The sequence below is a fragment of the Cynocephalus volans genome, chromosome 12, assembly GCF_027409185.1.
Source record: "Cynocephalus volans isolate mCynVol1 chromosome 12, mCynVol1.pri, whole genome shotgun sequence".
Classification (NCBI taxonomy): Eukaryota; Metazoa; Chordata; class Mammalia; order Dermoptera; family Cynocephalidae; genus Cynocephalus; species Cynocephalus volans.
Genome location: NC_084471.1, coordinates 26,710,347 through 26,734,401, shown reverse-complemented (window position 1 = coordinate 26,734,401; position 24,055 = coordinate 26,710,347). Strand labels below are relative to the sequence as shown.

At 39.1% G+C, this 24,055-nt stretch overlaps 1 protein-coding gene across 1 annotated transcript in view; it reads left to right on the top strand.

Annotated features, from left to right (window-relative positions):
* CFAP54 (cilia and flagella associated protein 54) overlaps nt 1–24,055 on the top strand; it is a 302,389-nt gene that overhangs the window by 265,410 nt on the left and 12,924 nt on the right. The window contains exons 65-67 of the mRNA XM_063115642.1: nt 6,212–6,318; nt 7,477–7,618; nt 16,010–16,084. Of these exons, the coding sequence (XP_062971712.1) occupies nt 6,212–6,318; nt 7,477–7,618; nt 16,010–16,084 (324 nt within the window). The remainder of the gene's footprint in view (nt 1–6,211; nt 6,319–7,476; nt 7,619–16,009; nt 16,085–24,055) is intronic.

Below are 24,055 nucleotides of genomic sequence, written 5' to 3'. Positions count from 1 at the left end.
TGGATTGCAAGTCAGCTCATTTGAGGTTCAGAATGAGATCTGAATTCTGTTTATAGCTTGATAAGGCTTAGGGAATGCAACCCAGAGCTAGTAGGAATGAGGGGCAATAAAGAATCAGTAGCTGGCCCTTCCTTTCGGCCTCTGAGACCTAATTTGGAGGGAATAAGCCCTGCTACAAAGGCTGTCATGTTGCATGCAGCTGGGTAGTCCAAGGTATGGTATTCAGAGGCCACAGAAGACTCAAGCAGACAAGGATGATCAAGTGTAGGAAGTCCAATCAAGCAAAGCACTGAAAAAACAAAACTCCACCTAGCAAGTGAAAACACAAACTTATATAGAACTTAAATGGTTCCTGGAGATATGTTTATTCAGTGCAGGAATCCAGCCAGTCTGCAAACAAGAGATGTGAAGCCAGTGCTCTTTTCTGAGAGTCTTATACCCCTAATAAGAGCTAGACTCTATATCAGGGTTCCAAATAAGCTGACTGTGCATTCAAGACAAGCTCAGTCCTAGCAAGATACTGAAGGAAGACTGAGGGTTCCTGGGAAAACTACCAAGTTGTAATAAAAGCAGAAGCCTAATGTTATCAACTTAGATGTTGGGAGTGCTGTAACTCAGGGATCATACAGATGCTCAGGGCTTCCCTCTAAGGTGCTCTGGATTCTGGATCGGGTTGATCAAGTGATTAGAGATGTACTACTGGTCCTGCAAGGGGTTTCAAATTACATCCTGGTTCTGGTAGCTGGGGAAGATAAAGCCTGTATAAATGTAGCAGGAAGTGACATGTGATAGTCCCTGGCCCTTGCTACTCAAAGTGTGATCAGGAACCAGCAGCACTGGTGCCCCCCGGAAGCTCATTAGAATTGTAGAATCCCCGATCCCTACCCAGACCTACTAAATAAGAATATGCATTTTAATAATATCTCCTAAGTAATGTATGCACATTCAGGTTTGAGAGGCTCTGGTCTAGGCCAGTGCTATTCTGTACCTTATAGCTCTAATGATCTCTCATTGCTGTCTCATACAGTTACCTCCATTAGAAATCTTCTCTGACTTCTCTTGGTACCACTTAAGTCAAATTTCAGAACTGAAAAGAAACTAAAAGAACATCTCTTTGATGTTCTCATTTTGCAGATGAAGAAGCAAATTCCCGTGTGGGTAAAGTGACTTGACCAATACCACAAATCATTAGTGACAAAGATAGGAATGAGTACCTAACTCTTCTAATTCCTAATATTGATTTCTTTACAACACACATGTAACTTACTTGCTTACTAATTAATAAAACATCTATTGAGTGTATACTGTATGCCAGACATTTTGTTAGGTAATTAAGATACAGAGAAAAGGAAGTCAAGAATCAACTCTATTTAGTGAAAGAGGGGCTAGGCTCTTCTTTAACTCATTCCTGTGTTTTAAGAATTCCACCTATAAGATAAAGTTTAATCACGGTATTACTCAGTGTCTCTCAAAACCATTTCATTTCTTTGCCATTGGAAAACAAAATGTCTTTGCAAAAGTGAGTAAGGGAGCATTGAAAACTCCATCACGAGTGTATTGTCTCCTCCAGAATCCAGTGCTGAGTATGCAGGGTGATGTAGAGTGAAACTTATCCCGAAGAGTGAGGACAAATTGGTAGTAAATCTAAGGACTAGGGAAGTAGGCAAGGGTTGGCTGGGAGCCCATATGGGAAATCGGCTCGGGATTAGTAGCAGGTATAAGAGAATATGGAGAATGAGGTAGCAAGGTAGGGTGAGGAGCCCGGAGTGATCATGGGCTAAAAGTGACAATATAATATTGCTCTAAGGACTACTGTAAGCCCTTTGAATTGACTCGTTGAATTTTCACACTAATCCATGGGATGGGGATTACCACATCTCCATTCTACAAATGAAGAAGCAGAGGCATGAATGTTTAAGTGACCTGCCCGAGATCATACAGCTAATAAGTAGGCGAGGCAAACCCAGGCACTTGCTTGGGGCCAATGCTCACAACTACTACACTCGTAAGTTTAGTTTTCTATGGTTTGGCCACTGCCCTACTCTATTCAAGTCTATTCTGATCTCAGACTGTTGTTCTTTGAATTCAGTTGTCTGTGCCATGCTCAGTTAGAAAAGGCTTTAAACTTGTAGTGCAAAGCTATTGACAAGTGTCAACTTGAACAGGAGAAAAGCCACTTTCATTATCTCATTATCAGGGGTTAAATATGAAGCACACTACCTATTTAAATTTTCCTGCTAACATACTTCAGGGAACTCTCTTAGCCCTTAACAGATGTAAGGAAAAGTTCAGAAATATGAAGATGTAATGGACATGTACCAGGTGCCACGAGCACTACCTAGAAAAAAGAAGATGTCACTCCTGTCCTCAGAGATTTTATAGTCTGCCCCAGGAGTCAAGGTTAACAAACACAAAACTAGAACAAGCAAAGAAAGATAGTGTGTGATTTTGGCTTAATTTCTCTAGGACTCATTTCATTTTCCTTTCAAAAATGTTTTGTCAAATTTTATGTAATTTGAAAAATCAAATTTTGAAAGACTTTTGATGAATAAAAAAGAACAGTCTTCTGCCTGGCCATCTTCATCCCTGAGTTTCTTTCCTTAGATGCTGTTACAGTTAGTCTTTATATCTGTGGATTCCACATCTGCAGTTTCAACCAACTGTGGATCAAAAATATTTGGGGGAAAAAAAGAATCCACAAAGTTCCCAAAACAAAACTTGAATTTGCTGCACACCAATATTATACTGAATCTATGTAAATGAAGTGATGTATAGATATTGTATTAGATATGATAAGTAATCTAGAGATGATTTAAAGTATATGGGAGGATGTGCGTAGGTCGGATGCAAATACTATGCCATTTTGCATAAGCATGTGACAGTCTTCAGATTTTCTTATCCTCAGGGGTCCTGGAACTAATCCTACATGGATATGGAGGGAAGACTGTGCTTCAACCCTTTCAGCCATTTTTGTTTTTCTGGTATTTACCCCATATATCTATGCTCACATGACAATTTCCTGAGCCATCAACTTCACATAGTACTGTGGAAGATGAAATCTAACTTCAACCACTTTTCCCCTCTCACACGCTCTTCCTGTCCGCACCTTCTCCTTATCTAACACAGTCAGTGTTTGCATTATGACTATGTAAATACTACTCATGGCTGAGCCAAATAGGGTACTATTTCCTTTCTTTCTGCCTTCTTTTCTGAAGAAAAAAGTTGTCTTATATTTGTTTAACTTATTTTTCTATGTATTTTAGAATCTAATTTTTTCCGAACTTTCAAAGAACTGTACAGTCCTCTCCTTATGGTCAAACTCATCAGCCTATCTCTCAGTTCCATTGTTTTTTCTTCTTCAGAGACATGCTCCAGACTGACTGATTGTTCTCACGGCTTAACTATCATCTGAAGAGTCCCATTCACCACCCTCCTGAGAGTTCCTTTATTTTTCTCTGAGTTAGGTTCCCTGGGTCTCATGTTCTCTGTCTTGATTTGCTGTCTTATGTTGTGTGAACAATTTCCTGACAAAGTGTGTATTGGAGGTTCTGGTTTTTCAAAGGACTCAGCAGACTTCACAAAGTATATTCATGAAAGACTTTAGTAAAGGATGAAGCATGGCAGGATTAAAAAAAGCACAGGTAATCATTAGAGAGACCTGAGATATCCAGCAGCAGCTTCCAGGGTCCTCTGTCGGTTGCACAAGGCACAATTCATTTGTGGATCATGAACTACTAAAATATGGCAAGATGTCTTGTTCTCAAGGAAGCTGCTGTCTTATGTGAGGAGTCAAAACCATGTGTGGGACCAGACTCAGTAATGAAAGTGAAGATAGCAATAGAATCCAGATGCCAATCATCAATATGCACATTTTCTATTTTAAAAAATGCTGACAAGATGGTACAGGCTGCTCTCTGGTGTGTTTCAGCCCCTGGGACAGGACTACATTAGTCACCTGTTAATGCATTTTATTCGAGTTTGGCCACTGGCCAATCCCATGAGTACATTCTCCTGAGATGCTAACAAGGTTGCAGTAGACTGAGTTTACTCAGGAGGTAAAAAGACCTCGAATGTGGGAAAACATGTCTTTATTTTTGATGCTTAATTCATTGTTTTCCAGGCATGAAGTTTTAGGCTGAAAATTATTTTTCCTCAAAGTGTGGGAGGCATTTCTCCATTGTCTCTGGCAATCCTGCATTGCTGTTGAAAAGTCTGATTCCATTCTGATTCCTAGTTCTTTATTTGTGACGCTGGAGGCTCTGGGGATCTTCCCTCTGTCCCCTGTGTACTGAAGTTCTATGATGTGCCTTGGTGTGGGTCTTTCATCCATTCTGCTGGATAATTAGGGTAGAGCTTTCAAAATTCAAAGTAATATCTTCAGTTGATGAATAGTTTTTTCTTTAACAATTTCCTTTCTCGGGTCATCTCAGTACCTTCTGAAATTTCTATTATTCAGATATTGAATGTATTGGTTTACTTTCTCATGTTTTTAAGTTTAGGTTTTACTTTTGGGGAGATATATTCAACTTTATATTCCAAATATTGTATTGATTATTTAGTTGTTGTGATCCTATATTTTTAATTTTAAGAGCTTTTCCTTGTTCTCTGTTCCATTTTAACAGCACTGTGTTCTTGTGTTATTGTTTCACAGATGCCTATTGTCTTTCTTCTCTCTGAGGCTATTAATTACTGTTTCATTGATGTTTTCTTCTGCTCTCTGTCATGTGTCTGATTTTCCAAGTTCCTTTCTTCTGTTAGTTTGGGTTTTTACCTTTCACTTCCTGTGTAGTGACTCTTGATTGTCCATTCATGTTTGGAGAGAGGCGATAAAAAGCATACCAGGTCAGGCTTATCAATTTATAGGCTTCATTGTAGAAAAGAGCCAGCATTTCTGTTAGAGGATGCTGAAATGTCAGTATCTGCAAGTCTTTTCTCTCAAACCAGTCAGTTGCCCCAAAGAGGATTCTCCTAGACTCCTGCCTGGTTTCCTACATCCAGGGAAGGGACTGAGGTTGAGTAGGGAGTTGTCTCTCCTTCAGAATACAGACTCAGACTCTCACTTAATTTCAGTATTTTTAGTATAGCACCTCACCCTTGTACCTAATGTCCCTGAGCATAAATCTTTTCTGATTTAATGTTGTCAGAGAGCAAAATGGAAGAGAGGAAGGAGAGAGGAGGAGAGGGAAGGGGTTGCGTCTCCTGGTTGCATGAGCCTGGAGAAGGGATGGGAGGGAGGCTGTCTAACACTGTAGTCCCACCCACTCCTGCCTCCTAAGGTGCCTGAGCCTCCGGTTCTGCAGCCTGTTCAGGATGTTCGGTCATGCTTGTTTTTGGCAACAAGCATGAAGAGAACAGCCTTTCCTCTGCTGAGTCAGTTATGCTCTTCCAAGTGCTTTCTATCCTTTGAAGTGCTGCTAACATTCTTGTCTGTTTCACCTTCTCTTGTTCTTACTGTCCTTGTGGGTTTATCCCTTTAAAAAATCCCTTTGCTCTTAGTTTACTTTGCAAGGAAGCAGGGATAGAGGCACATGTCCAAATAGTCAGTTTTGATTGGTAGCTCTGGGCCTTCACTTTCTTATACCCAAAATGAGGGAATTAGATCAGATCATATCTAGGGGTTCTATGAATCTCAAATTCTATGATTCCATTATCATAAATAGGTGCTATCTCATATAGGACTGACTTTAAGAATTGTCAGAATCCAAACAGGGAAATTACTAGGGGACGAATCAAAAGAAGTTTCATCTTAGAGGTGGGGCTAGAAAGTTATGTGTGGATTGGATACATAGAGAGAAGAGGAAGGGAACAGCATTTCACCTATTCAGAGAAGTGGCTATGACCGCTGATGGGAAAGGTACACGATGAGAAATAGCAGGAAACAGGTTGGATATTCACCAGGTGTTTATTTAGTACTTGCTGTAGAGGGTCTTCAAAGGCTGAAATTTAAACTTCATTGCAGTATGAAATGTCACTCTTCAAAAATAATATAATATTGTTACCAAATAGTATTTATTTTTATCTTATAACCTTTGCAAAATTCTCATTCATATAATTTCTCTTTAAAGTGAATTGAAAAAAACACCTCATTTTTCTCTTCTAAAGAAAAAGTTTTGAAAGTGCAATGACATAATTTTGAGAACTAATGCTGCACTTTTTGAGGCAAAGTGTAATTTTGATGTCACATTTTATATGCTTTTTATTTTTCTTACAGGTCTTATTATTGTATGCGTATAATATGAAGCCCCTGAAGATTCTGGATATTACACATTGCACTGGTAGCAATATATATGTCGGGTCTTTGTGGGTTCCTCTGGACAGGCAAGTAAAGGTGGACCTTCGCAGCTCTCTAACAATCTTTACTGATATTTCTCATGAGAACTGCTGTTTTCAGTAACATGCAAGCTAAAGCATAGGAGACCTTTTAGAAGACATTTTTAGAAGAATCTTTCTTTTATTTAGGGGGCTATTCTATTGCAGTGGTTAAGAGCATGAACCTGCTTTGGTTCAAGTGCCAGTTGTTCCCCTTATTACCTTCACAACCTTGAGCAGTTTGCTTAACCTCTCTGTGCTTCAGTTTCCTCATTGGTAAAATCGGAATAATAATAACAATAATAATAATAATAATACCCAGGGTGGTTGAAGGAACAGTTCATGACACTTCATAGAGATTATGGAGAGCACAAGGATGTTGTCTGTACTATATTTTGCCTGTAATTTTGGTGCGGTTAAAAATAATGTAATGTGGCTCTATGTGGGGTTGCAAAATAAAGCCCGGACTCCACCAGCTCCTTGGCTCCCCTTTCCCTCTACAGACAATCCATTTTATATTGTCTCAAAGTCAAGGGTCTGTTTCAGCCAGATTATTTTCCTCTCTCTCCGTCAAACAGGACCTATCTCTAACTTTTTGCTTATGCCCAGTTTCTCTCTTTTTCTGTTTCACTTCACCAATTTCCTTGTTTGTTGTTTTAAATTTTTTCATTACTTAACTAGTTTATTTTTGACACCATTGTTTATTGCCTTTCTGACCTCAGCCTATTTCCTCCATTGTAGGGTGGAGATGATAATACCTGCTCTGCCTACCTTTTGGGGTGATTATTAGGATCAAGCCAGACAATGTATGAACATGCTTTGAAAAGCTGAAAACACTAACATCTGTGTCTGTTGGTGTCAGCTCTTTGCCCTGCTGGGCACCTAGTCAGTGCTTAGATGACAGAGAATTGGCACTTCTGTGTCCTCCCTGGAAAGTCTTGTTAAAGCTCCATTGTTTCCCCTTTCAGTGACTCCTTGGCCTCACCATGAAAGAGAATGAAACAAGGGCTCTTTCAAGAGCTAGCAGACTATCAATTATTCAGTCCATTTCCCTTTTTCCTTGTTAAATAACTGAGGGCTAACTTTATACATCTTATTGATTCTGAAAATAAGTGAATGCCTTTCTTAACATTTCAAATAAAATACATATATATTTGTTATTTTTAGGGTTATCTCAATTCATGAGAAACTATCTAATCTTGCACAAATAGCTGAAATATCGTTGCCATCAATTCCTGAAATTACTTCAACTGAAAACACATCTGAAATAGAAGAAATGGCAGAGAATTCGATTGATAAAGAAATGGAAGTAAGTTATTAAATAGTGGAAAATGGCATTGCTATTGCAGGACAGACGTCATTACACATAAGTATTTAACTTATTTTTTATTTCGTCAGAGCAAAACTATGTAACTAACCTTGTACTTTGTGGTTCTTCTGCCCTCTATGTTCCCTACTTAGAGTACTAGGTGTGGCCCAACTTTTTAATACATAAGTAGAGTTCCCTTCAAAGCTCTTCTAAGCATACCAATTACAAGAATCTGACAGTGAATGAAAACAAAGCCAATCCACAGAAATCATTCAGATATAACTGTGAATCCCAAGAATTAGTACTTTGTAACTTTGTTATATTACTTTTACTTTTTCACTCTAAGTCTATTATTTAAGCATTTTTTTACCCAAGTAGTGTGTGAAGAGAAACTAGAAAATACAGTTAAGCATACATTTTTTCAGACTTTTTCAATGCGTATGTATTTTTTTTCTAATCCCCCTCAAAAGGGGGGGCTATTATCCTTATAGTGTGCTATTTATCTGATCAGACAGCTGAGTTGTTTTTGTGATGACTGAAGTTTGTGTTTTGAATCCATTAAGGCACAGGTGACAGATACATGGAGATAGAAATGTCAGCATCATTGCTGATAAAGCTGATTAGTGAACATAACTTTCGATCTGGGGCCAAATGAGCTTATTAATATTTTATCCCTGAATTAGCCGGGCTTGACCACTTAGTCACACAGCCATCTGGCACCCTCGTGTAACCACAGGGTTTTCCTGTTCCCCTCTAGCCCCTGCCCCCAAGCTTACTGCAGGTAGGGCGCCTCCAAAAAATACAGACAAAGATTGCCCAGAAGGGGCCAAGTCTGGCGTGCTCTGTTGCTTTCCCCAGACTCACCAGTCTGGGAAGTCACTCCACTTGCCTGAAGGTAAATTAGTGATGGGTACAAAAGAAACTGGAAGTGTCCCTTATTCTTTGGGAGAGGAGTGGAAATTCCTTACCCTCTTGGAAATGAAAGGAGTAGGGAACACATGTCCTCCCCTCATCTCCTGTTCTTTGATACTCCATTAGTGCATTAATACGATTTCTTGAGATATATATTCTGTAATTATTGAGGCCATTTAAAAGAAAGATCTAAATAGCTTAAAATGAAAAGGGGTGATCTCCTGCCCAACCTCTCCTCACTCGACAGTCCTGCTCTGCAGAGGCAGCCACTTTCAACTCTTTTAGCTGTTTCTTTTGTTATTTGCTTCCACATCTATGAATAATATGCAGCATTATTCATGAAAGGCAAGGTAATAAGCAACCTCCAAATCCAAGTGTGTCAACAGGGGTCCAGCTCCCTGTGTCCTCCTTCCAGCATCCAGACTGGTGGCATTTCCATCACGTGGAACATCACCAGCCACTGAACCAGGAGGGAAGAAGTGGGGCAGATCACATGCTGGCTCTTAAAGTTCCCATCATATCACGTCCACTAACATTTCATTGGCCAAATAAGTCACATCCTGTACCCACAATTCCACTACCAGCTTGGAAGAAGGAAAGCCAGAAATATGGATAAATAGTGCTGATGACAGCCATGAATCATTGTCTTTTCCTGAGGTATCAATTTTAGTTAATAGCTCTTGATTTTCTCTTATGATAAATAAGGATAGAGCTCACTTACACTCCTCCCCATTTCTCTTTCCTCTTCTTTTCTAAATATTGTTGTACCACAAGATTTAGTCAAATGAATATTCAGTGTTTACATTATCATGACCCTGTAAACGGTGTTCACAGCTGAGTCAAGTAGTGTACTATGGTTATCCTTTCTTATATGTTTGTTTTATCTTGACTTGTCTTTTATTCTTAACTTTTTTCTCAATCATGACATCATATCTTTTATATGTTCATCCATAGGTTTTTACTCAAGTGTTCATACTTATCAGATAATGTCTCAATTCCATTTTTCTCTTGGAATCTCCCATCCTCCTGCTCTAGCTAGAGACTGGTTGCTCTCAATGCCTGCTGCATGTCTCTAATTCTGGGCCGTCCCTTGTCTCCTTTTCTGGTTGAATTCCAAGCTACTTGGGTCCCATCACTGCTTTTCTTCTCTGAAAGCTTTTAGGATCTTCTCTTTATTTTTGTCCTGTATATCTTTTCTCATTAAATCATTTTTTGTTAGGTTAATATTGAATTGGTTGCCAGTAACAAAATATTTTCTCATTTACCTCATCTATGCACTTTTATTATGTGACCATGTAAAAATTGGCAACTCTCCTGATTTTCAGAGTACACTTGTTGGCAGTTTCAGTCTGATTCTACCAGTAGAATGAGTGAATACATTTTTCATTATTATGAAAGCCACAAGCCTAGCTGCAAAAGAATCTATCAGGCAAGAATAGTTGGCCTTTGCAAAATGCTGCTTTCCAGCATCTACATCTTCTGTGCTCTGTGCCTGGATTTATCATAGAGTGGATGTCTTAGAGTTTTGGTCACACATTCTTTTTGGTGTCCTCACATGTTACAACATGAATTACGATGCTTAATGATATACACTGAGTGCTTATAATAAATCCCCCAGTAGATTAGATAGCTCAAACTATCTCAAGCTCAGAAGATTTCACGTATACATATGTATTTATACATATACATATATACTTATAAAGTGCTTGGTTGCCCTTTTATATTCACTTTTGAGAAGAATTCAATTCTCTTTTCATTTTCACTATTCTTTTGTAGAGCACTTATAATCACAGTTTTTTCAATCACAGACAAAACTTATCAGATTGCTGTCTTTGAGCCATCTTCTAAAATATTCTTTGCTGAAATTGTCCCTAAATTCACTATTATGCAGTTCATATATGGGAAATTATTATTTTCTCCTCAACCCATCTTTCTTTTCAGTTTAGATTGTCTGAGGCAGTAGAACAAGCGTCCATCAGAGTAAGCATTCTAGATTGTTCTCTGCCACTCAGCTTTACCACCTAGGGTCAGTTCCTTACACTTTCCTGGTGCTAATTTTCCTCTCATCTCTAAAATAATTGATAGTTTTATTCAAATACTGCTCTGAGATGGAGGTATGGGCTCTTTAGGTGAAATGAGAGTCACCAGAACATTCCTGGTGGGCAGATGTAAGTATCATATTCATCAGGAGCCCAGCACCTGAGTCAGGAGGTTGACTGTGCATATAAACAGATCAGGAATAAATGGGGATGAGGGTGGTAGTGGTGTTTGAATGTAAGTGGACAGAGGAATCCAGGGGAACCTGTCTTGCCCTAATGAAGGTTTGTGGCTTTCGTTCATGTCCTGACTGGGATGGTATGTGTGAGTGGGTCAACCCTCGAGCAGAACAAACTCCTTCCAATCTTGATGTTCTTTGTATTTTTGAATTTGTTTTATTCTCCAACTCAGAAAGTGTTTCTTCAGCTTTAAAGTGGGGGCATTTTAGAAATGTTCCAGTTCTATTCGTTTTATATGTGAAAGAATGTCACCAAATGGAAGAAACACTAATATTTGTTTAGGTGAATTGGCAAGCAAATTAGCTCACAGCCTTTGAAAGTTGGAAATGGAAATAACATACAATTTTTCTTTTCTCCACAATACTAACCAGCACTTTCATTTAAAAAAGCCACATTCTGGGTTACATCAAATAATTTTCATTGACTAATCTTCTAGTTCATTGTCATGACAACCTTCACTTGGCACTAATTAGAAGTTAACTAGGATGCTTGATGAAATCGATCTGGTTTAAAATTGGACAGGATTTTATAACTTCTTTAATCTAATATATTTATTTCTATTACAGTATAGATTTTTGGTGCATCATTAAATATAAGGGTCCAAAAATATGTCTTTGGCTGATATGGAGGATAGTGAATCTTATTTTCTTTCTCATTCTCATTCTTTTTTTCTTTTTCTTTTTTTCAAAATCACTAGGGTCCACAGTAAGCCAAGAACTTCAGAACACAGATATTAATTTAAGATGCATTGGGAGACTACAGAACAGGTGTTCCAGTCACTGTTGGCTTGAAAACCTTGTGTGTGTCCTTCTAAAATGAACAACACTGGCTCAGAATGACTGAGTTATTTTAATCTGTCCTTCACAATTTAAGGGGTATGTTCAGAGCATATCAGGTGCTTTAAAGCATATGAAAGATGCAAACCATCCTGATTTTAAGATGCAAATGCCTTATTTGGAATGATAGCATACTGATATGAAAAGCTTTAAATATGTTTGCCAAGTTGCCCAAGAGTAGTTCAGCAAACATTTATGGAATGTTTGGATTTTGCAAGTCAATTAAAATTAGCATATAATCAACATATCCTGAATATCAAAGTATTATGAAAACACAGAGCAAAATAAATTGGACCTTAGCATCAATTAAGTTCTTTTTGAGAAACTATTATGTGCAAACGTTTCCTAGGCCTGGGGAGGTAAGGACATACAGAAATCAGTACAACCAGGTTCCTGTCATGAAGGAGCTTAATTGTTGTATGAGTGTGGCCATGGGTACCCAGATGTCATTCATAGTGAGCCCAGCCAGCTGGTAACCCTCTCTTAGCAAAGTGTGGCATTCAAAGAAACATCAATCTGATGCTCAAAATCATTGAAATTATCTAAATCTTTATGGAGTCTTATAGGAAAATCCAAGAGGGAATCCTTTCATAAAACAGAAAAACTTCTTTTAAATCTTTCCCCCAACCATCTTGCTGTCATATCTGTCTGACATCCACAGCAGCTCTCCAACGTCTGTCTCATTTGGCTCAAACTCCTAAAACTTTTCCTCCAGCTTAGTCTGCACAGAGTGTTTTGTTTCCTCTCTCCTTCCTGCTGTGCTGTGCTCAGCTCTTTATTATGTAGTTCAACTTAGTGTCTCTGACTTCCCCCAGTTTTTCTAGTTCCCCATTATCTGGGTTCTGCGCTATATAGAAGGGTAAGATTGCTGGAGCCCTTTCTTCTCAGTGGTGGGGCTGTTAGTTCAAACTGTTCTAATTTATTATTTTTTAAATCTCATTCACTTTGATTTTGTGTGTGTGTATGTGTGTTGAGAGAAAGTGGACATTGTACTTGCTGATATAGCTCAGACAGCATTTTATAGCCCCTATAGATTAAAATGAAGGCCATTTTTCCCTGTACCCCAACATATCCTGCACCCTTACAGTATTATTTGGGCGATGAGCTGTTTAGGTGTCTCTTCCTTTCTTGGCTGTGAATTTCTTTGGTCAGGAGTCTTATTCATCTTTATATTTCCGATATCTAGCCTTGTAGCTGAAACATAGTGCCTCTTCAATAGTTGTTTGTGAAACTTATAGTTGGAGAACTGTGGAGGAAACTCATTCCCGACTGAGGATATAGCAAGAGATGAGAAGTGAAGTTCTGGAGATGCACCTGGTATTCCGGGAACAGCAAGACATCTGCTGTGGCAGGTGTAGAGGGGGGATGCACTGGGAGTTGGGGCTGGAGCTGGGGGTGGAGAGGCGGGTGGCATTAAGTGCTTCCCTCCCTCTTATCCCACCATGTGGTGCTGGGAGAGTCTGCCTCTCCTGGCCCCTCACTAGACCAAGGGCTCCCTAAGGGCTCTTTGTGTCTCACTCATCTGTAATTACCACTCCACAGCACGTAGGAGGCATTCAGTAGATGTTGTGGAGTGAATGAGTATGAATGAACTTTGTTCTGTAGGAAAGGGCTATGTGAAAGCGGGGCTGGGATTTGGCAGCATCTCACCTGGAATGGCATCTCGTGATCCACCCTACGATTTAAGACAACTGTGGTGGCACACGAAGGAGAGGTGAGGGAAGCAGGAGTTTGGAGGCTGGAAAACAGTTTAGGACATTTTTTCCACATTATGAGTGAAAGATGATGCGGCTTTCAGCTAAGTCCAGAATTGGGTTTAATATCTTGAAGTCACTTGGAAGGCCATCCCTCATGGAACCAACAGATGTTCCTGTTATGGGAGAAATGGCAAAGGTTGATCCATGCCCTCCCCAGCCCCTCGCCCCCCGCAGCAGGCATCCGACTGCTTTCTGACTGAGATTGATGATCTCTGTGCTTTCCGTCTTCATTTCAGTGGTAACAAGGTCACACGAGGTTCTCACAGCCCTAAACTTGAGTCAGCCAATTTCAGAACGTGTATATGGGGGTTACCTCAAATAAGCCAGAATAAAAGAATGTTGTTGAGGAGAAATTTCTGTTTGGTAACTGTTGAGACAGGCCGTGGAAGGCATCCATTGGGTAACGTTGCTCTCTCCACCTGTTATGAGAAATTATTAATGAAACAGACAGTGCCATGTTGCTTGATAACTTTCGATGCAATCCTGATAGTAGCCCATCATGGCTGTTATTGAAACCATATATATATAAAACATTCTTTATCTAGTCATAAGAACTCAATTAGAAATATAGAAATATAGCAGTATAGATAAATAGGAGGAAGATAGGAGTGGCTGCGTGTTCCCCTCTATGTATTGAAGTGGACCAGGGGCTGGAAAGTTCAGGATAAGACACTGGAATGCCCTGATCAGTGCTGGGTACCCTCCTGCCATCCGTCCTTACTAGTTCCACTGAAGCTGGCCACCTTCTAGCCACAGTCACTTCCTGACCAAACGGTTTGAGTAAGCTCCTAGCTGATATCTTTTTCTCTTGTCTCTTTCTTGTCCAGTTCACCTTTAAACTGTTGTCAGAATTATCTTTTAAAAGCAATCTTGATCGTTGTTCGCTTCTTTCAGTCCCTCTAAATTTCTTACACAATAAAATCCAAATTCCTTACTTTTACATGCCCTATATAAATGTACCTCTCCAGCCTATTCCTCACCCTCTCACTGCCGTGCTTCCTGTACACACCTACAGTGAAGACCACCTCAGAGTCCCGATGTTCCTGGGGTGTCCACTACTTATTGCTTACCTGGCCCTCTCCCCGCGGACTGCTCTTGTCCCCATACTCTACCAGTAGAAATCCTACTGTCCTCTCAAGGCTCGGTTCAGATGACCCTTCCTCTAGGAAGTCTTCCATGTTTGTCATACTAAGAATTCTCTCTCCCACTTCCAGGGTCCTGTAACATATCATAACTACCTGTGTTCTGACCACATTCCACTTGGTATTTTATTTAATTGTGTACAAATCTATGTTTCTCAATAATTGTATATTTTGTGAGGAGAGGGTCTGTTTTCTTCATTGTTGTGTCCCCCAGCCCCTAATATAATGTCTTGAATACATCTGTTAAATTGAATTGAATTATCTATAGTTTTAGAACTCTAAAATTTGATCTTTTCCATGCTTATGCATTTATTAAAACTTAGACCAAGGTTTTGGTCTGTGAGTTCAATCATTGTTTGCTTCTTTATTTTAAGGTTTTAACCAGCATTGCTCAGTTATAATTTAAAAATTAATGTGCTTTTGTCGTTTTAATAAACTTGTTGCTTCCTTTATGGCTGGACACTGACAACATTATGAAGTGGGCACAGTTTATCTCTGACAATCTTGTGATCATGACTCCTTTAGTCCTTATGTAAAGAAAACACTACTTACACTAGCTCAAGGAGATTAGGTTTGGTGGGGAAGCAGTGCTGGTCCGAGTGTGATTAGCAAGCTTGTGCATAGCCAGGGACTGGAAACACAACACAGTGGGCCTCCCAGAAAGTGGAACTGGATGGTCAGGAGCCAAGACTGCACTCGGTCCCGCAGGCGGTGTGGCTTTACTCATCTCTGTTCCCTCCTCTAACTCCTCACATCTGGCCCAACAGCTGTCTTCGCCAACTCTGCTCGGGACCTCTTAACTCACCTGGCCAGTACTGGCAGTAATTTTCCTCTGTTGTCCTTCCTTACAGGAAGTCACAATGATAGGAAATCTGATTGAGTCAACCCTGCCCACGGGTTGGTCCCTCTTGGGTCAGATGCCCACATATAAACATGGCTGTGTGCATACAGTAGGGGCGTGGGTAGTGTCACCAACAGTAGACAATGCGTGTACGTTATTGACTCCTGCCCTTCCTTTTCATTCACTCTTCCCATTTCTTTCCCAATTCCCGGTTATTCTTCTCTACTTAAGTCCCCTTCAGGGATATGAATCTCTTTATTGCAGGGCTCTCTTCTCAGAATAAAAGTCACTTTCTAAAATTTTATTTTGGTGTGAATTACTTTACTTGTGATTCCTCTGTAACATATTAATTTTAACAGTGAATGTGCAGAGAATGAATCCTAAAATAACATATTATTCATGATTAATTTCAGATCTCATATTTTGTGGTTATCCTTATACAAGTAAGTACAATTCAAGTAAGCCTAACTACTTAAGGTATTGTGACTTGGGAGTCCCTCTGTTTTATCCTGGGAACTAGGGTTAGCTGATGATCCTCAAAAAGACAAATGAATAAATAGTTTATAATTAAATATGTAACATTTTACCAGTAATATCAACTTTACTATGTTGCCTTCTTATTTCTAGAACATGATTATTCAATGTTGCTCTGAAATAAAGGCTCTGTTTCTGTCTGACAGAGAGACAACACCGCTATCTGAGGTATGTACTTCTCCTTTAAAACTGTATCTGATTCACTCACAAGTATTATTATTGCCATGAAAATGGAAGTACAAAACACATCTAATCGTATGTATCAAGGGCCTCACCCTCCTTAATTAACTTGAAAAAATGTTAAACATGAGTTTACAATAGGATATTATTTTGATTAAAAATATTCTTCATAAAAATGAAATTCAACGAGTACAGAAAATTATGAAGAGAGTAATTTTAAATTCACCTCAAATCTACCATTCAAACAATAAATCCTATTAACAATAATTCCTATTATCTAGAATTTTCTCCATGTACAGATAAACTTTAGAATTTTTTATAACAATGGGATCATACTTTACACGTTATGAAACTTGCTTTTTTCATTGAACAATAATGCCATGGATATATCTTTATATGAAAAGTCTACCTGTAGTAGTTAAAGCCTGCGTAATAGTCTCTTTTATGTATTCATTGTGTCAGGTGCTATTTACGTGGCTAGATCTTTATTGTCAGATCTTTGAGGGTGATGGATTCTAGTACATATGTATTTCACCTTCTGCATTATTTTCTCAGAGTTAATTCTTAGAAATTGGATTTTGGAGTAAAAATTATATAAACTTTATTATTGCAAAATATGCGTAATGTAAAATTTACAATTTTAACCGGTTTTCATTGTGCAGTTTAGTAACATTAAATACATTTACAGTGTTGTGCAGCCATCACCAACATCTATCTCCAGAACTTTTTCATCATACCAAGTAGAAACTTTGTGCCCATTAAGCAATATCTTCCCATTCCCCCTCCCTCCATCTCCTGATAGCTCCTGTTCTACTTTCTATCACTATAAATTTGCTATTTTAGGTAGCTCATATAAATGGAATCATAATATTTGTCCTTTTGTGTCTGGCTTATTTCATTTAACATAACGTTTTCAAAGTTAGTCATGTTCAGAATTGCATTCTTTTTTAAAGCTGAAAAATATTCCATTGTATGTATATAACATTTGTTTATCCATTTGTCTGTTAGTGGACATTTGGGTCATTTCTACCTGTGAGCTATTGTAAATAGTGTTCCTGTGAACACTGGTGTGCAAGTATCTGTCTGAGTCCCTGCTTTCAATTCTTTTGGGTATATCCTTAGAAGTGGAATTGCTGGATTATATTTTAAGTCTATGTTTAACTTTGTGAGGAACCCCCAAACTGTTTTCTTCAGCAACTGTACAATTTTATACTCCCACCAGTAATGCACAAGGGTTCCAATAGCCCCACATTCTCTCCAATGCTTGTTATTCACCCCCCACCCTTTTCTTTGATAATAGCCTTCCTAATCGGTGTGAAGTGGTGTCTCATTGTGATTTTGATATGCAATTCCTTAATGACTCATGATGTTGAGCATCTTTTCTTGTGCTTATTGGTCATTTGTATATCTTTTTTAATGAAATATTATTTAATTCTTTGCTTATTTTTGAATTGATGTATACATTTTCATATATAATTGCAAACAACCCTCCAGAAATGTTGCTTGCACCAATTTCATAGATTAAAGTTCCTACAGTGAGCTAAATTAAGTATTTTCATATTGCTTCACATGATACAAATACATTTGCCTAATCAATTACATACACATGTGTGCTCCTGTATGCCTGTACATTAAAAGAGCTGGCTAGAATAATGCAGAATTAGTATGGAAAGGAGGTTCCTAGGATCAGGATCCTGATTTGGAAAAGGTTATCCTAGACCAAGAGATAAGATATATTATATAAGGAGATTGCAAAGTAGTTTTTCTTGGCTGCATGAGTCTAGTAGGATTTTTTTTTCCTAAGTTCAGGATTTTCAGTTAGACCTAGTGTATTACCTGACAAACAACAATGATAATTATCATGAAAATGCAAATACTACTACTAGAAATAGTAACAACATTTATTGAGCACATGGCATGTACAGACATTAAATGTTTTAAATATTTAATATTACAAGAACCCTATGAAGTTGGTTACCATTATTATCCCCATTTTAGAGATAAAGAAACTGATGCAAAGGAAAATTAGGCAGCATGCTCAAGGTCTCACAGTTTCATAAGAGGAGGAAGCAGGAGTCAAATATAGGTCTGCTTAAATCCAGAATCTGCATTTTTAAGTAAACTCCAGCCAGCGACTGGAGTTTTACTAGACTAGTGGGAGCATGTGCTACAGGGAGATAAGGGGTAAAGGAGAGATGAGAAAGTGAAGACTGCAAATGCAAATTAATCTTTAAGAAGTTTTGAGACAGTAGAAAAACAGCTAGAGGGAGACACAGAGTGAAGGGAAGGTGTTAGGACAGGAATGGTCATAGGGAAGAGAACTAGGAAGGGTAGAGGCTGCCTGTCTAGGGGATAGAAGGACAAAGGATGGAGCAAGGCCCTGAGGGTGATGGCAGGGAACAGAAAGACATCAACAGCAGAAGTGAGATGGTTTTCTGGAAGCAGAGGAAAAACACCTCTTTCTCTAGATCTTTGGGTCACAGATCAAGGTGGGGAAGGATATAAGATTGTAAGAAAATGATGGGAGAGGCTGGAGCAGTTCACCTAGTGGTTTTAATTTTCTCCATCAAGTGGAGGCAACTTTATCTACTATTGGAGTGGTGCAGAGGATTGAGAGTATGGTCTTCTAAGACAGAGACAAAGATCTTGGATTTCACAGTCATTGAGGACAGAGGGTGAGGAAGCTAACCAAAGAGAAATAAAAGGATTGAGGGCCACAGTGAGATTTTAAAGTCATATTATATACTATGGCACTACGCTTCTCGGCTTATGACTCTTCTCCAGCTGCACTTGGCTTCCTTGATATAGGAGTAGAAAATGCCAGGAGAAGCACATTATTTTCTTGGGCAGATGTGAGAGGAGATCAGAGGCACATGAGAGGCGAGTACTAGTAAGACAGCTAACAGCATGCAGGACGCTGAGGTGGATGGGAGCAGCTATGAATGTATCTCATGATAAATAAAAAACGCCTCTCCTTTACTTTGAGAAAGCACCACTACAGTCTGATGTCTGCTGTTATTTCTCAACATCTTGTGGAATATCAATTAGCTTATGCAATATGTTTTCTTAAAAATACTTTGAATTTAGCCTAAAAGTCCTTAATGGTGGTGAAATTCTAATGACTTACATATTATTATGTACATTACTAATGTGCATTCCTTTTTACATGGTTGAATTTAATGCACACTTATTCTTTTGTCTCTGATTTTTCAAATGATCATTTTTTGATAGGTTTGATGATTAGATATTGACATCAACCACATGCTGGTCACTAAAATAATTATTATTATACTGGTTAAAATACTTTGGTTTATTTAGTCATTTGCACCTTTAATTTTATCTCATATATTAATTCTATCAGGTGACTACCCTTATCTTTTCACCTCTTATGACCTCTTATGACTCCTGCTTGTCAGCTGTAATGATAGCTCCACCATGCTAGCATCTTACCTTGTGCTGAGGTATCATGTGAAAATGGGTAATAACACATCTAACCAATGTCAGCCTCACTCAGGCAGCTTTCCTTTCATTACTTCCCTCTCAAGTGCATGGTTTTTGTCAACATGTGCTATAATGATGTGCTGCTTCCATATTTGTCTCCCCTACTAGTGAAGATCAGGTCTTATATCATAAGATTGGGTCTTATTATGTTTTTATTCTCAGTGCTTTGCCCAGTGTCTGGCTCCCAACACATGTTCAATAAATGTTTGTTGAATGAATGAATGTCTCGTGGTACATCTTCCACAGATGGCCCTGGGTTGCAGTTCTGTCTCTGCCATTAGCAGTGACTTTGACTTTGACTTTTTTTCATCAATTTTAGTTGTTTGGCCAGCGAACATTTGTGTAGTGCCTCCTCTGTACTAGCCGTTGGGCCAGGCATTAGAATACAGAAGAAAAAGCCAGAGTCTCTACCTTTCAGGGGGTCCTACAGTTTAGTGGGGGAGAGAGACAACTACAGGAGCAATTACAGTACAGGGTGGGAAAACAGGTCTGAGAATTGAGCACCACTCCTGGGATCCTGTAACATTTTCACCATAGCTCTAAAGTGATGAACTTCTTTTGGTATCTTTTAAAAAGCAACATAAAGGACAGGCCTATGGCCCATGGTTAGAAGTTTTAATTGCTTTGGAAAATGATTGGAAGGTAGCAGAGTATCCTTAGGAAGGTACAAATGTCATCAGGGGCATTTCTGGAAGCACTTTCCTCTGATTAGGAAAACCTTCAGAAGAGAAGACAGAAAACAAGTTTCAGCTTTGGCAGTAGGCTCAGTAGTGAGGGCATGATTACTGGTTTTGTTCAAGAGAATGGGACAAATCCCAAAAACCCTGGGTGCAAAGAGAAATAAAGAGAGAAGTTTCAAAAAAGAAGGAAGAAAGCAAGCTCAGTTTACAAGCTGCAGCTGAGAGTGCAAGGCACTGGGATGGACCCACTGGAGGAATTCGAGGTGAGAAAGACAGTCCTTGCCCGGAAGGGGCTGGCAGTCTGGAAAGAAGGGATGGAGCTGATGCTCACATACAGCAAAGGCAGTGTTGTTAGACTCAGGCTTTGTGAAGCGGTGCATGTGGTGGTTAATGTTCAGGCTTGAGAGCCAAATTGCCTGGCTCCAAATCCCAAATCCCAGCCCATCTCTGATGTTTTCTAGTTGTGTAACCTAAGGCAAGTTGTTCAACTTCAATGTTTCTGTCCCCCTATTTGTAAAATGGGAATGAAGATAGTACTTACCTTATAGGGTTGTTTTGTGGATTGAGTGAGTTAATCCATCTAAGATTCTTAGAACAGTGCCCAGCACATACTAAGTAAAGAGTTAGTATTACTGTCATCTAAAAGCACTGAAGTTCACTAGGAATGAGACCCTCATAAGCAGATGTGTCCCCTAAGGAGTGGCTGAAGCAGAAGAACAGCAGAACGGCGAGGGTGCAGCCCCTGAGCACACTCACACAGAGGCTGGGAGGACGCCAGCGCCGGGCAGGGCTGCACACACCACTTCTAACCACGTATAAGCCAATCGCCTCTGTGCCTGTTACTTTTGTTATGTGACAAAGCACTCCAACCTTTGTGGCATAGAAGGACTACCATTTTGTTAGACTCAGGGTGTAGGTTCAAGGATCATGTTGGGAAATGGCATAGTGTGGCAAGTTTTCTCTGCTCCATGGTATTTGGGACATTGTCTGGGATGACTCGAAGGTTGGGGAGGGTTCAGCTGCTGGGGGCTGGAATCACTGAAGGCTCATTCAGGTTTGGTGCTTGATGCTGGTTGTCGACTGTGGGCTGTCTGCTGGGAACACAGCTTGGGCTGTGGTCCAGAACAGGACACATGCCCTCTCTCTGGCTGGTTGGACCTCCTCACAGCATGGTGGCTGGGTTTCAAGAGTGAACCTCCCAAGAGAACCAGGCAGAAGCTCTGTCATCATTAACGCCCTAGACTTGAAATTACTGATGACTCTTCCCCACTTGTCCCAAATCCACCTAGATTGAAGGTTGGGCATAGACTCCACCCTTTTGTTGGAGGAGTGTCAAAGTCAAATTGTACAAAGGCCATGTGGGTTGAGAGCTACTTAGGCAGCCATTTTGGGAAAATGCAGTCTGCCACAGCATCCAATAAAACTCCCAATTTCTAGACCTACTCCTCCTCTGAGCAGAGGCAATTTTAAAATCAGTCGGTAACCCCTGACTCCTGTAATGGAATTGCTGAGTGTGTTAATACCCACAGTGTAGAGGGTAAACTAGGTGGATTCTCAAAGCACCCTTTGAAATAACCTATGTAGTTTTTCTGAGTGTTGGATGGGGTTTGCATGTGCCCTACTTATGTGGGACATCTTTCACTTCACCATCTTTAGGATGTTAAATCCTAGAGGGTGGTGCTGGGCTATTTAATTTCCATTGGTGCTAATTTTATTACATTATTGTATGCCTCTTGGTTTCTTTTTAAGAAAACCTCCCAAATGGCAGTAATGATAATACTCTCAACTGTCATTTAGAGCATTGAGCACAAGGTTCCACATATCCCATAGTAGGTATTTATTAAGTATTTCAAAACAAATTTCATTAATATAACTTCTTTTGGTTAAGTTGAGAGTTGGTTGTTTTCTTTCTTTCTTTCTTTCTTTTTTTTTTTTTTTTTGTACTAGCCAAGAGCTATCTGAATAAATTTTATGGGCATCTATAATTACATCTTTCTTCTGGGAGACATCATCATTCTGTCCTCAAGTGAAGAGTATCCTTTGTATGTCTGTTCATGAGACATCCACTTAATATTCTTACATTCTTTTGAAGACAATGCCAAATGACATCAGTCTCACACTGCTTTTAAAATACAGCGCTGACTTTGATTCCATCCACTCACTATTCACTGCTGTCAAGTTTGGCTAAAGGAAAAAGAAAGCCCGTAAGAAAAGGCCGTGCTATTAATGTGCTCTTCAAAATACTCAGAAAAGGCTAAGCTGTTTATAGCATTTCCAAAATGCTCATCTCTGAGATTTGCCAGCAATAGTGTTAAAGTGAAATACACTCTCGTTCATCAAGGAACCAGGAGCCTTTGTGTTATCTGTGCTCAAAATACCAGTCCCACTTTTGTGAGATGTGCAGTTTGGGGATACAATTTAAACCAAGATATCATCATGAACCTGAAATTATATATTACCGTGAAAGTGATGAGAAGTGTGTGCTCCTTGATAAACCAAGCCTGGCTTGATTCTGGGTAAAACTGCACTCAGAAAGGACAATTTCCTGAAGTTTAATCACTTCATATAACTACAAAGGAGGTGGGATGGGGTATCATTAGCAAATCTATTCATTCTTTTCTATTTTGCTAAAAACCTAGTTTAATGTTTAGTTTCATTTCCTTCATTCAGTTCACTATATGGTTTTTGCCTTGATTAAAAAACTGGACTCTTACCAATGTGTAACAGAGACATCAAAAAGAATTACTCTATTACTCAAAGTGGTATGAATGCATTGAGAAGCCCAGAAGGACTGCACTTTAGTAATTTCTGCACTAGGAGGAGAAAGCTGAATGTGACAGCCCCAATTCAAATTTAGCTTCTCCCTTTTATTGTAAAGACAAGGAAGTTTCACAAGAAAATTCAGTTGATTTAATCATTACAAAGAACACAAGGACATGGGCAGAGTATAGTTTTAACAATGGAAACTAGTAACATCAGTGAAATAAACAAAGTGACATTCCATAATGCAGTTTTCCATTTGCAGACATTCCACAGTCCACCAACAAAAGCTTGTTCTTAGCAAACATTTTCTTTTCCTACAGAAATTTCCTCAGTATATTTACATAACAATCAAGTAACTTTCTCAACATATCAATCAGTAGGTTAACCTGCACCAGGGACATCTGTCCTTTGAGCCGGCAATTTTGCTGTGTTACAATTCTTTATCTACAACAGAGACTTTACCCTGTGGAAAGTTTCCTGTCTTTTGCAAGCTTAACATTTCTATGTGTAATTTTAAAAAGTTAGGCCATACCAGTCAAGATACTGAACAGTTCCATCACCACAAGGATTCCTTCTGTCCCCCTTTTATAGCCACACTCACTTCCTTCTTGTCCCCACCCTGAAACCTGACAACCACCAATCTGTTCTCCATTTCTATAATTTTGTCACTTCAAGAATGTTATATGTGGAGGGGGAGAGGGATTAGTGAGAGACTGGTTAATGGACAAAAAGGATGATTACATTTCTAATGATGAATATGCTAATTATCCTGATTTGATCAACACATATTTTATACCAGTGTTAACAGTCAACTCTACCCCACAAATGTGTGTGACCAATTATGTTTCAATTAAAAAAAAGATAAGTTAAAAACAAAAAAGAATTTTATGTAAGAGGAATCATACAGTATGTAACCTTTTGGGATTGGCCTTTTTTAATTCAGCATAATTCCATGGAGAGCCGATATTGACACATTCTGTTTTAGCAACAGATTCTCATTTGCTGAAAGTACTTG